The following is a 15,492-nucleotide window of genomic DNA, read 5'->3' on the forward strand; positions in this document are numbered from 1 at the left end:
GTAAAAACCAGAAGCACTTTCGGCATTCGATTAAGTGGAGATCAGCAGAGGAAGATAACATTGGTAATACCGATTATTAACAAGTAGCCAAGGAAGGGGGATTATAATGATTATGGAGAACATGATTTTATCTTCGCAATTTGGCTTTTGAGTTTTGCCGCGCAGATAAAATAAAGGCAATAAATGAAAACATCAGAAAATTATGAACCAAATTAACAATGTTTGGAACTCTACGCAAAAATAAAAAATTTTAAAAATAAATTTATTAATTAAAGAAAAAAAATTTTTTTATATGTTAACAAATGCGAACATTTTGAGCAATATATTCCAAAAATGGGTTTTTTGTTAAAAAAAAAATTTATAGCAATAGATTAAATATAAAATTTTGTAGCATTTCTTTTATTTTCAATTAGTCTCAAAAAGTTTAGATAGACCATACAGATATGGAATCATTATCATAATATTATGATAAGATTACAAACTAAATAGTAGGATTTAATAGTAGGATTTTACAATTGTAGGATTTTTCGAGTGTATTCAAATTCGAATATTTCGAACATTTCAAATATTCGAAAATGTTTGAGCTATTCGAAAAACTTGACGGCTCTGTTGCACTCTATTTTCGTTTTGTTTTATACAATCTATGTAACAGCATACGGCCGAAAATTAAACATCATTTTCGAATAGCTCGCTAGACTCGAGCTGTATCGTCAAATAAAAGTATGAAAATGTTTGAAGGCTCAGTTGGATTAAATAATATTTAAGGCTATAATAATGAGTTGGGCAGTTTGTTGTTTTGATAATGCAGCATGGTTTCAGTTACATATGGCAAACAAAACTGTCATCCAAGATATGAAAAACTAAATTTAGTGTAATTTTTGTTGTTGTACAATATCAATCGTTTACCAATCGCAGAACTTGCTAAAACTAAAAATACAATAAAAATGGAGATTTGCATCGAATTTTCTCAGTGGTAAGGCATATTTTTTTCATGGTGGGTGTGTTAGCCAATACAAGTATCACACATAGGGTAGTAAAAATTACATTTTTCGAAAGACCATTGCATCTACAAAAACTCCTTGACTGTATTCATTCTGGCTAGAGGTGTGATAGGATCATAGGGTCATAACTGATCTGATAATCCTTATGATTAAATAGTTTTTTTGTGGGCGAAACTGAAGATAGGGATGGGGAAGACATGTGATTTGGATAAAGTCGTTCTACAAGCTAGAAATTTTCAGAATGTGAATTTTCATGTTTGTAATTGGTCATCAAAATCATGCAACTATTTTAGAATTATGAACCTAAAATGGAAATATATAAATAAACACAGCATTTTTACTTTTTAAGATCAGCATTACAGTTATGAGATACAGTTAGCCATTCATATAAATTTATAATATTCATGCCCAGAAAGGCAACCTGGTGATTATTATTCATTAAGATTGTAAATCTAAAAACTAGTCTGTATTAAAGTACAGATAGGAATGATGTCTTGATTTCATGACAAATATACAAGATATCATACATTTAAACTATTTCAGTCATTCATCTGATTGAAATGAGAACATATAGAATATACATCGGAGTGATCGATTATTTGCATTTTTCTACAACCAGTTAGTTTTTTTGAATAATTAAAAATTGGATAAAAACATTGAAATTTAATAAAAAACTATCCATGTAAGATGTGAAAAACCGCGGTTAAAATGTATAAGTCATTAACCCGAGTGTACATTCTAGGGTCTTTGATATCTACCTTACCGCACAATAAAGTTTTTTGAATTACTTTTTATGATCTGTGTGAAAAGTAAAAATATATATTACATATTAATATAATATATAATATTAATAAAATAATCGAATAATATAAATTAAATTGTTTTATAAAACAGTTGGTTAAAAAACATATGAAACATATAATAAGTAATATGTTTTGGAGCATTATAGTAAAATGTTTTTGTGTTAACGAAAAGTTATGTATAAATGGTTGCATTATTCTTCAGAGATCAGATTCATTTGAGCACAGTATTTAAAACCGAGTGTTGTAGGAAGTTAACTATTATAATTGAAACCACAAACAGTTGTAGTTAAATTTTAAATTTAAAAATGAAGTTGACACTGATTTTCCTCGTTTTACTTGTTGTTTTTGTTGCATATTTAGAAGCCCAGAATTGTCGTGGCAAACCTCGTAAGTTTGATATTATATATAAAATATTTATAGCAATAAATTTCTGAGATAGTTACAATTTTAATCCTTAATAAATAAATTTGCTTAACATTACAAGAATAAATAAATAATGCAATATGTTTGTATAAAAATATATTAATACCATATATACTAATATATATTAATATATATAAATATTAATTAATATATATTAATATCATATGTATACAATATATTAATATTATATATATTATAAAATTAAAAATATTTTATTCTTTAATTTTTGACCAAAAACATTATATAATAATTTATTAGCGGGCTAATTGATCAATTTAAATAGAAATAAAAAAAACTATAATTTATTATTTATATTTAAAAACAGTTTATATTTTATTAAAATATTTTTTTAATATTTCGACTATCTTCGATAGTCATCTTCAGGGCAAACAAAAGATGTTTTCATTTTAAATGATTTAATTTTCATAAAAAAAAGAATTAATAATATATATATGTGAATAAATAATCTGTACAATTAAATATAAAAAAAAATAAAAATATAATATTAAGGAAGATAATATAAAATATGATTGAATTAAAAAATAATTAAATAAAAAATTATATATAAACAAATACAATAATTTCAATATTTTTATTTTAATTAAAAAGTAAATTGCTTTAAATATATAAATAAAACAAATTTTTTATCTATTATAGACAGATAAATATATGAACATATAGTTATTAACAAATATAAAATTAAAAATAAAATTTACGTGAATACAAGTGTGTAAATATATAGTTATATATAGATATACCATTGAATTTAATAAATATGTCTGTATGTATGCAAAAGTGTAAATAGATAAATAAAATATATAAAAAATAGACATATAATATATATAATAAGTAATAATTAATAAATCATGAAAAAAAAACTAAAGTGGAAATAATCTCATTAAGGTCTGCATAATTGCGCTGGAGGTGGAAGTATAGGACGTGGTGGACGTCGTTGCCGACGCAATTCAAATCGCTACATGTGGTACTTCAATAGCCACAGTAGACAATGCGTAACGTTGCACTATTTAGGATGTGGAGGTAACGCTAATCGGTTCTGCTCGAAGGCTTCATGTGAAAGGTCGTGCCCAGTACTAGCTGGATAGAGTAGAAAAATGAACAATAAATAGTTTATTTAAACTTAAATATATTCTACAAGATATAAATATATATACGTATATATATAAATAAATATTATTAAATAAAACTCGATTAAATTATTTGTTAAATTATTGAGAGCATAACATATATATGGAAATTATGAATTTCCATATAAATGTATAAATCATTCTTAAAAAAATATTTGAAAATTAAATACGAAATGAACAAAATTATTTATTTATAAGAACCATTACAACCACAAATTAAATAAAACAGACATTTTACAATGTCTTTTGTTCTGCAGCAACCCCCATCATTTTTAAATTGTAGCATTATCGATGTGTAATAAATCTTCTATGGTATCTTTTCTCCTTAAATGATAGTTAGGAAGATGTATTCTCTATTATTAAAATTTTATTTAATATTGTGTTTTTGGATTCGTTGATTAACCAATCAAAGAACAGTTTTAAGGAAGGAGGTGCAAACTACCGAAAACAATAAATAACTTTTCATACCTGTAGCTGAGATTTCGGTGATTTTGACTTGCCATTGGTAGTTGTTATTATGAATAATTCTTTGTGTAAGTGATAAAATATAACCTGTAATTCTACGAATATTTAGCTATTTAAAACGTTCAAGACATATGTGTTCGATCGAGTAATCAAATTGAGGGACACTAACTGCACATAATGTATGAGACTAGATAATGTTTAACGTCAGTTAGGACGGAAGTGACTATTATATTTAATAGAAAGTAAAATATTTGGTATAAAGGTTTCGAAAAGTAGTGAGCTGTAACAAAAAAATTCTTTTTATATTATTTTAATTAATTGAATTGTTGGCTGTCCATACAGTTATTTCGAGTATTGCCAAATACGCGTCATCAGTGGTCTTGGAAATATTCAGATAGCCGAAGTTATCTTTATTTAATGAGTTCTTTATTTAATGAGTTTATAAACTTAAACTTAATATTAATAACAATAAGCTCTTAATCTTCTATTCATTTATTTTGCATCTAAGCAGTCATCTGCATTAAGACGACGTTGCGGGAAATAGTTTATTTACATTTGGAATGTTTCGGTCTGAATAAGGTTAAAAAACTGAACATGCATTCTATTGATAACACTATTATTAAAATTATTATTTTTCTAAATTAAATATAAGCATTTATAATAACAATTTTAATAATTCAACTTTAATACACTTGTCTAATTTAAATTTTAAAATTTTTTTTTTTTGTTTTAAATTTTTAAGTTCAATGACTTATTGTTTCCGTTTTATATATAAATGATATAATATTATTAAGATTTAATAACGATTTAAATGATATATGTTTTTCTTAATTTAAAAATAAATAAGTTATTTATAGAAACGAATTTTACATGTTAAATTGAAACTCAATAAGAAAAACACTTGTTTCAATAAAACTGTTGTTTAGTTCCAATTAACACATCAGTCATACAATAAAGTATTTCAAAATATAGGTTAAAAAAGAAAAGTAATTTTTTATTTGTTTTTATTGTGTAAATTTTAATATTTAAAAATATTAATAAAGAAAATTGTTTAGTGTGACATATGTTTATATAAACTGATTATATATACCAACATGTTGAGTACCATTTAAAAGCAGTACAGTTTAATGATTAACACAGAACCCGTTATATATACGATATACTTATGTATATATATAAATATAATATATGGTCTAAGGTTTAATATATATAAATAATTTTAGTTATGCATATAATATTCAGTTAAAGGCTAGGTGGTTTATTGTGACAGTTAGTCGAAGCCATAATATATTGCGTAATACTTTCTCGAGAGAGATAAAAGCATGAATGTCTAAGAAACCTGTGTTTAATTCGTGTTCTATTGTTTTTTCTTCTTTCTCGTCTCTACAACTTATATAGTACTATACTATAATCAAATAGGTAGAAAGCAGTTATATCAGATCTGCTTAAGAGACAGCTTCGTTTGAAAATCTAAGTATTTCTCAAGAACTTTTCTTAATAAATTTCAGTCACATTAGGCTTGCTCCACAGTTTCCTTCAATATCATTGTAATCTGCAACTCATCTCAGACGTCCCTTGAAAAGGGTAGTTATATCATTAATAGTTGTCAGACACTTTAGCGACATATACACTTTATATGCACCGACTGCATAAATTTAACAGTCCTTTGGTTATATATGACATACACTTAAAGAGTAGCAATCTCAAAATTCTTTGAGAAGACTCTAAATAGGATTTTTTTTTAGGAATTTTAGTTTTCCTTTATGAGATGAATGTTTTCTAAATTTTTTGCGGCGTGATTTGTATCTTCGGTCAATTTTCTTTCATATACGAGTACCACTTGCCTTAAAGGAAAGTAGACAAATGATTTCTTCCTCTAATAAAGGACAAATAATAACTGATTGCATTATCGGATGACATCCTTAAATGATATATATTTTAAAAACTTTCCTTTTCGATAATATAAAATATTATATATATTAATAATATATATTAATATATTTATATTGATAAAAATATATATTAATAATATTTTTTATTGTGTGCTCTAGTGTAGGTTACACTAAAAAAAATGAAATAAATATATACACGTATACATATATGTGAATAAATACAAATATGTATATACAATATTTAATTAAATGAAATATCTTTGTCTGAATAATCTTCTCGTCTTTTGCTTTTGTTGATACATGATGTCGTACGGTTATGACTAGGCCAATAGTGGTAAGGTAAGTGTGTAATGTCGAATAGAAGTGGGAGTTAAGGGTTCATCTCCTTAAATTTTTTGAAACACTTTACGTATTAAAAATAATTAATTTTTTTTGAGTTGATTTTTTTAGAAATTTTTTTTTTTTGTTTTTTGTATTTAATTTAAATTCAATATGTATTCTGTCACATAGTATGGTGACATTTCACAATTTTTTTTAATAAATACTAATTGAGACTTGATCATTTACAATTAAAGTAGTTCTCCCTGTAGAGAGCTACTCTTTTCTTTTTAATTTAAGATTTTTATAATAAAATTTGATTTTTATAATAAAATTTGATTTTTAGAAATAATTTTTTTTATATGGAATATAAATTGGTTTTTAAAGCCCTTTTGGTTTAAAGCTCATTAAATGTGTCTCCGTATACGCTTCCGTAGGTGTAGGACTGCCTTTTTCTGTAGAATGTCTGATTACCATTTTAATTAATAATACTTATGGAAATAATATTTAATTTTAGAGATTTTACTGATAATTACAATAAAAAAGTATCATAAAACAAAACTTATTAATTACTTTAAACAAACTTTAAGCAATTATAAAGATTCCTCTATCATGAAATATGAAAATATCTTGTGACTTCCTTTGTGAACCGTTGTACAGTAGTAACGTCTCCATTAGATTATAATTTGTTGTTTTTTATTTGTTTATTTGTTGTTTACAATGTTAATTGTTCCGTTGATGTTACATAGAAAGCCATAAAGGAACGCCGCTTCGAAACGTATTAATCTTAGATGATCTGCAAATGTTAGCAGACCTGGTAGACATACTGCAGTTTTTTTATCGCAGAGAATTGTTGTTAGCCTCAGGCCTTTTCTTAGGTCTGCCTTTACTGGCTGTTGTAATTATTACACGTATTTAATGAATAAATATTAACAAAACAAGCACAGCATTCAGTTTTCTCTTCTTTATACTTAAAATTTTTTTTTCTTATTTTTTTTAACTAATTAAGCATCTAATCTGGAATTTGAGTATAGCATTTACCATAATTTGCCGCTTTCAACTTGCCGCCTTATTTGATATAAATTTTGAACGTGTGGCGGTAATGGATTTTGATATTGCTACATTTAACTGCTACATTTAAATATGTATATACATACAAATTTTTTAATTTTAAATAGAGGTTTTTTGAACAAATTTATATTTATAAATAAATATTCGAAATTAAGAATATTACGGGGTCACTTCTTATTAATTACAACACTTTTAAGGGTGAAGTGAAATTAAAGAGCTTTTGTGAAATTTTGAACAAAAAACGTTTAAGTTGGTTTTTTAGTTTTTTATTTTTATGTTATATAGTTATTTAACTTATTTAACTAGAAGTTTATTTAATTTTTTTAGGACGAAGTATAGTAATAATTCGAATCGTCGACAATATTAATTTAACTTCTTCTTTAACACGGAGCATTGTAATAATTTGAAACGTCTGTGATATTTACATAGATAATATGTTAGGTTAGGTTATACCGACGATTCCTAGTGGACCCACTTAGGCCTATTGGCCCATTGTGGTATCGTATATGTAGGAAAAACTCAGGGAAAAACTTAGAACCTTTGACGAAGCCTAAAACGCTATTTAGTTTCGGGGCTTGTAATTGGTCAAGATTTTCAAGAAAGGGGGCTACTATATTATTGAGTCGCAGCCGTGCATGAGCTGGGCAAAGACAAAGTATATGAGTGACACTAACATCGTCTTCCCCACAGCTGCGATAGGTATGATTGAAAGGGAGATTCAATATTCTAGCATGATTACCTAATTTACAATGACCTGTAAGCAAACCTACCATAAGACAATGATGAGAGATTTGGATTTCCTTAGTCGGAACGTGGCTAGATTGCATACAGATGCCTGCATATCGTTGAGTCTTCCCATCTTTTATTAAAAATTTTAGTTCAGAAGGAACTCAGTAATAATTTGCATGATGTTAGCGATATGATTAGATTATTTAGTTGTTCCAAGTGAGGTCCTGCAGCACCCTTTCTGGCTAGTTCGTCTGCTCTGCAATTGCCGAAAATATCTCTATGACTGGGAACCCAGATTAGAGATATATTGAGTTGTGTCGACATTTCGCTTAGAGATGTGTAGCAGTCAAAAACTGTCCTAGATGTAAATTGGACTGAACTCAAGGACTTTAAAGCGGCTTGACAAAGATGAAAAGTATATAAAATAAAAAATTATAAAATCAACTTGAAAGTTTTTCAATCAAAGTTTTACAAAAGCTATAGAAATAACATAAATAACACTTAAAAAGTGAACTCGCAACTATTCTAATTAAATAAAAAAAATTGTCTACCTAATTGAGAAGAGTATATCTCCTTTCACTTTAGGTACTTACCTACTGAATCTAATCATTATTTATATTTATGTTTATAAAAATATTCTCATATTATTATAATTATACTAAATATTATGCAAAATGAAGGAGAGAAATTTTAATTTGTTGGTAATTGTGTGAAGTATGAAAGAGAATTCTTATATCAAAACTTCTATGTGTTTACATTTAAATTTCTCGTAGTAGATTGATAGGTGTTTGAAGAGTATATTGCTTGAAAATCGATTAACCGCCTTTTTCTAGTATATGCGTTTCACAATCTTTATTGAAAATCTCTGTTAAACGTGCTCATACAAATAATGAAACTTTATATCAAAATTCTAATAAGCCGACTGTATCCCCTTACTTTCTGGAGGCGATTAACATCGTTATCTAAAAATTTATATCACTGCAGAATCATAAATATTGAAATGCAAGAAACGTTCCCGACTTAACCACGATGATAATTGTTTGTAAGTGGTGCAGCGGAATTTCACATTTGTTTGATGGCAATTAATATGCGCAATGGCAGCACGCGATGAATGCCAACATTTAACGCGCAATCAACGCCAAATGCAGGTCTGAGGATGTTCAGACGACGAAGCCGACGAAGAGCGGACGCAGATTGAATGGCACAAGTGCAGTCAGCATACAAAGTGGAGCATACAAAATCATTGCCAAGATCACTGCTAAAATCTTGGCCCCATTGCCAGAGCCAAACAAATTGCGCATACGCAGCATAAGTCGATGTGACCAGGTATACATGCTGGCAACAAAAGTACAGAGCAGCGCAAGATACGATTGAGCAAAGCTGATATTAAAAGCAAAAAATAATACAGAATCGGCAAAAAAAACTAAAACAAAAAAGGAAAATAAATGAATATGAGAGAAAAGAAAAAAGTTAAAAATATGAAAGCAGCATAAAATTCAAAACAAAAACAGACTTACTTGCTCTTCAAACAAAAAAAAAAAATCGACATGCTTCGTTGCAGTTGTTTAAGCGTACAAACAACTTAACCGCCATTTGGACGGACAAATGAGAGATTGAATGGTTGGACAGACATTCGGACAGACGGACATTTGGTTGGTTGATCGGCTTCTTTGATCCTGGCATTCTATTGTTCCGTTTCAAAGGCCACTATTATGTAAACAATCGGCATCTTTGATCTTGGCCGCATCAAAGAAATGCCGATACGACTCATCTTACCGCACCAACGTCTTCGCATCGCACTACTTAATCTGAAGACGGGCACAAATGAACAATTTGGCAGTAACTATTTTCTGTTTCTCTTTTTGTACATATATAAATACATGCCACATATCTACACTCTTCTTACATTTATTTAAATGTGAATGTTTGAGCTTCACTTTACATAAAAATTAATATACATACATACATAGAAAAAAATCACAAAATGAAAAAAAACATCAGAAATTATTATTTCCCATAAAGACTTTGCTCTCACGCATGTTGACGTTTGACATCCTTTCAATATCGAAACGAAACCCAGAACACGAACATTCGACACACATATAAGTCTTAGAGCTTAGGTATATATGCTGTGAAGTTTCCACAGGAGGCGACTAAGTCCAATCTAATGCTGCGCAGTGGAATGCGTGCCAGATATGAGCAGCTGGGTACCTTCTCCTATCAATAAACTTTAAATAATAACAGAAACATCATCATCAACATCTGAGAAGCCGTCCATCCCAGCGATTTCCTAAAGCCGTCTTCTTTCCAAAGCTCTTCGGAAATCATAAAATTGCTTTAAAGTTTTTATTTGTATGAAATTCTAGTTTTTGTTTTATTTTTATTGTTGTAGTAATTTTGCCTTATTTTTAATTCACAACACACTGCCATTGGCTTAGATACTTGCACGCCGTCTTTGTTGGCATTCATTCGCAGCTCTGCAATGTGAAGTAATCGGGTTTAGAGCGTATGTGATAAGATTTTTTTTTCTGGCGCCATTGCCTTTGAGCTTACGTCCATAGCTGCCAATAAAGCTAGCAGCCAACAGTGGTTAGAGCAATTTATAGCCACTTATCAAAATATCAAATTATTTGCAATTATTGCCGTATTAAGTATTAAAAGAAAATATTTTTCTTTGATTGCTGGAAAATGGAGAGGAGGCCTGAAATTAAATTAATAGAAATGTTTATGAGTAAATGATATAAAATATTTTTAGTGGAGAGAAAAGAAACACATTTATATTGTGTGTTAAATACAATAATTATAACAACGATTTTAAACGAAAAAAATCAAAATAATGGAATATGGAAAGGCAGTGTTATAATGCAATATATATGAGGAAAATTAATTTTCTCGGTAAGAATATTGGTTTAGTTGGTTATATGGTTGCAGTAACAGGTAAGTAGTTATCTTTCCGCTAACCACAATTAGTTATTTTACGCTGTTTTATTACAAGATTTCTCACAAGAATTATAAAAACTCATAAAAAGACAAAAGACTAAACCCATCCTGCCAAATTAAGATCATTTAGCAGATCTTTCGTCCTTATCCATAAACTCTTTGAGAAACTGTAGAAAAAGTACTTCCCTAAAAATCTATTTCTTCTGTATGCAAGCGCTGATCATTCATAGAGAAAATGCTTGTTTGTTTCTCCTTTCTTTAAGTTTCCACAACTTCTATAATAAGTATTAAAAGACACTCCTTTTACTATTTATTCTAGCTTCTCTGTTATAGTTTCCCAGTTTTTCTGCGTGGCTTTCTACATATACACCAGAGATCAGAGAGAACTGCAGTAAGCCTTCCAGTATTCATGCAATCCATTTAAAAAAGTTTTCATGATCTGGTGTTGTTATTTGAAAGCTATGTTAACCAGGAAGTTACACATGACCCAAGTGATAAGTCATTTTTTTACTGTGATTTAAAATAATAAAATATTGGTTCATTTAATAAATAACAGTTGCATATCAGTAGAATCGGGTGAAAATAGAAAGTTGTTAGAAGACGTTTCTTTTTTTTACATTACGTAAATTAATTTTCGTTGGTTGATGTTCAGTTGAAGCACAGAAGTTAACCTTTACATTATCTAACCTTACATGTTAGATACATATAGCTTTTAATTTCAAATTTTAAATTTCGCGAACAATACGAATATATCACGGCATCTTATGCATCAAGAAATAAAAGCACCCTGATACATAATCAAACAAAAAAAAAAAAATAAAGAGAAAAATATTAAGCGTATAATTTATTGAAGGGCTTGTACTGATTGCATTCGAGAATAACTATAATAGAGCAGTATAGAAATTTAGATCTTACTTATCGAAATGGCCATAACAATCTGTTATCGATTTTCAACCTGGCGCAGATTTCCTCTATAGTATCTTGGCTGAGTGCGCGCCTTCTCTAGTTTTGTTCATTAAGTGTTTCCTCAACTTGATCTCTCCACTGTACACATAGTCTACTTCTATGCCGTCTACTTCCAACTGTTGCTTCAAATATCTGTTCCTATGGAGCATCGTCATCCATTCTCGCAGCATGACAAAGCCAGAGAAGCCACTGGATGTTAATTCGTTGAATTATATTAATGAATTATATTAATGGATACGGTAGTCGTCACCAACTGGTAGAAGACGAAAGTTCTTACGAAGAGTTTTTGTCTCGAATACTTCCAGTGCTGCTTCATCATTCTATGATAGCGTCCAGGTATCTGGTAGGATAAACGACCTATAGTGCTTCAGTTTTGTTTGCTAAGAGACAAAACTGTCGAGAGGCTGATAAAACTTAAGCTCTCTCTCTCTCTGCACCAATTGGCTACTGAGTCTATAGTAGCACCTAATGAAAATAGTAATTATTAATCTGATCTCCAGACTGATATCATTGTTGTTTATTACGGTGGTGCCACGTTAGATGAAATCCTTGATAGATTCGAAAGAGCATAGTCACCATCCATAAGGTCGGCGTTTGACTGACGCATAATTTTAGCAGTAGTTGATATATATTTCGTTTTGTTCTAATTCACCGCTGAGTCCATTTTCGCAGATTGCGCGGTTTAAAAAGAGAGCTTTCGTGTCGATACATATTAGATTGAAGGAAATATCACATATATATATACGCACCTATGTCTAGTTTTAGTTTATTGTTTATGAGTAAATACAAACAAAAGTTAATCTATATGATATCGACACAACAATGGATATATCGATTAACTAGTTAGTGAACATCGAAAATGAAAATCGCAATATCTTGATACGAGGCAAAAAAAAAGTTGTTTAAAACAGCTGATTTTACAAAAATGTGTTGTTCAATAGTCTTATTTCATTACTGGCATAAAAAGTTAAGGAAGATATAGTCGGTCTTAATTATAGAAGTCTGTAACACTGATAGAGGTTATATTGAATGAGACAGCGCTATGCAACAGAGTTCGACTTAATGATAACAAAAAAGTAAATTTGTACTAAAGTGATGTGTATTGTACGTATTTTAAGTTTATCATTGGATGGGGTTAATATAAAACTACCACTTAAACGCCGTACCTAAATATACAGTGGACAAATACTATAAGCTCATCAACTAGCCTCCGAATTTATATTAAAATAAAATATTTATGGAGCTAATGTTATTGATAGAGAGATCTGCAAAAAGAGTGAGTATTAAAGGAACTTCGAACGTACATTTCATATCAAAAATATGTTTAAGGAAGTAATACTAGCCAAGTTGCTAGAATTATCTTTGTCATTTCAAAAAAAATAGTTATTATAAGTTAATTATTTTTAAATTATTTTTACATTTATATACAGTTATTTTTTGCATAAAAATCATCATAATCTCAAGATTCTTTGACTACTTCTTGAGAGGTAGTCAAAAGAGAAAAGAGAACTCTCTTCAAAAGAGAATTAATTGTACCCGCGTTGCTAATTTCTGTGCCATTTCAAAAAAATATTTTTTATTAGTTAACTATTTTTATTTTAGTTTGGAAATATATAGTTATTTTTACCATAAAAATCGTCATAATCTCAATATTCTTTGACAACTTCTTCAAAGGTGTACTTTATTTTTTTATTTATTTATTTTTTTTATTTATTTCTTCTTCTTCAGAGGAGAATTAATAGTACCCGATTTATTAATTTCTGTGGTGTTTCAAAAACAATATTTATTATTAGTTGATTATTTTTACTTTATTTTTGACATATAGAGTCTTTGACTACTTAATTAGAGTTGTTCTTGATTGTTTTAACTGCCCGACATCAGAAAACCAATTATCTTTCGACATGTTGACGATATTCATGTAGGAATTAACTATATTGAAGAGATTAAAAGTAAGAAATTGAAAAACGATTTCTTACTTGAAATCTCAGAAAAAATCTGTTAACAACTGACACTATTTCTTATATTCTTACGTACCAATATACCTTCGTATATTACGATGCCTCTCTTATTTATATATTGTACATAATTAACAAATCTACGTTAATGTGTGTATATGATATTATCTTCTGTTTTAAATGAACTCCATCAATAATATCTTCAACACCATAAACATATAGAAATACATTTAAGTGCTTAAAGTCCTTTCATTGGCCATTAAAAATGATGATGCCAATTGATCGGATGCAATTAACAGACAACCGTAGAATCGTAAAATCAAGCATGCGGCACGAAGACGCACAATTGCACTGCGGTATGGACGACTCAAAGTTGGGAAGGAGTTCACGAAAAGGAAAAATAATAATAATAATATTATAAAAACAAAAAAATAATAAAAATGTATAAGAAGCAGTGAAACCGAATGTCGTTCATATACATTTTTGTTTTAAATTGTGAAAGGACTCTTGTGTTTTTGGCAGGTGGCGATTTGCAAATTTTTTCTGATCTTAACCGACTGCAAGAGCCGATAAGTTGTGATGCAGATGAAGCCAAAAAGATCAAGAAGAAATTAAATAACCGCAGGATACGTAACGCAGGATTAAAGATTTAGTATAGTAGGGGTTGGAAGTCAGTAGTGTGGGAAAATCAACAGGTGCTTTCAAATGAAAAAATCGTAAAAGAAGAAAAGCGTTTTAATTAAGAAATTTTATAGCTATGCAAGCTGCTGTAAATGAGGACAAGCGAAATTCAGAAATTAAAATAAAATGCCATACCAACTGTTCATTTCTTATATATTATTATCGTTATCGTTATTTATGTACCCCGAACAAGTTAAGCGTAAAAATGCGTTAAAACATGTCGATTCGCAATTAGTTGAAATGGTTTACTGAAGTAGCGAATCCTTTATTGCCCATCAAAATGTTTATAACAGAAAAATACTTCTTTATTTAGCGCGTAAATAAGCATCAATTTTTCAACCAAAAAGTAATTAAATTACTCATATTTGTAGAAAAAATGACTAACAATCGATTTTATTGAAGTTTCATCTATGAAATGGCAATTATAAGAAAACCCTATAAAATCGTTAAGAAAAATTATGGGGCATAAATCTTCTACGGTGCCCAAGCACTACTTCAGGTGCATGCCAATAAAAACAAGAAATTATACTACAAAAAAAAAGACGAAAAAATAAAATAAATTGGTCATAAGCTCACATTATTATTGCTGCAATTTGCACTCTTTTCTCTTAAAACAATACGAACTCAAATTCTCTTCCATGCTCTTTTGAACTTCAACTGTACAGCCAGCCATTAACGTACATTTCATCTGGTATGCACTCCGCTTAAGGTTTATGTACGTCCGTACGTTTGTAATGTGAACGCCGGTAAAGCGGCGTTATCAAACAGTAATCTCCTCTGCATTAAGGCACACGCCATTTTCAACATCAAAGGAGCCGCCAAATTTTCTGCGGTTACGCGAAAAGATGTTAAAGAACTGCCGCCAATGTCGAAGCGGCAGAGCAACCGAATGGAAGAAGCTTCGAAGTTGAGCACGTAACGCAAGACAAAAACCAGAAACAGATTTCATTGGTGGTTTCGAGTTCAGTGAGCAAATTATAAGAGCAATGAAACGCTTGGGAATGGAACACTGAACAGCTTGCTAGACACGAAGAGTAACGACACTCGTAGTATTTTACGAAATGCTTCGTTATTTATATATTATTTTTGTTTGGCATACATTT

At 29.3% G+C, this 15,492-nt stretch overlaps 1 protein-coding gene across 1 annotated transcript; it reads left to right on the forward strand.

The window, feature by feature from the left end:
* The first annotated feature begins 2,058 nt into the window (after positions 1-2,058).
* LOC119672134 (kunitz-type serine protease inhibitor A-like) lies at positions 2,059-3,389 on the forward strand. The gene is made up of 2 exons (XM_038083139.1): positions 2,059-2,191; positions 3,131-3,389. The coding sequence occupies exons 1-2, from the start codon at positions 2,110-2,112 to the stop codon at positions 3,328-3,330; spliced, it is 282 nt and encodes a 93-aa protein (XP_037939067.1). The 5' UTR covers positions 2,059-2,109; the 3' UTR covers positions 3,331-3,389.
* The last annotated feature ends 12,103 nt before the right edge of the window (positions 3,390-15,492 follow it).

Source organism: Teleopsis dalmanni, chromosome 1, assembly GCF_002237135.1.
Source record: "Teleopsis dalmanni isolate 2A chromosome 1, ASM223713v2, whole genome shotgun sequence".
NCBI classification, from domain to species: domain Eukaryota; kingdom Metazoa; phylum Arthropoda; class Insecta; order Diptera; family Diopsidae; genus Teleopsis; species Teleopsis dalmanni.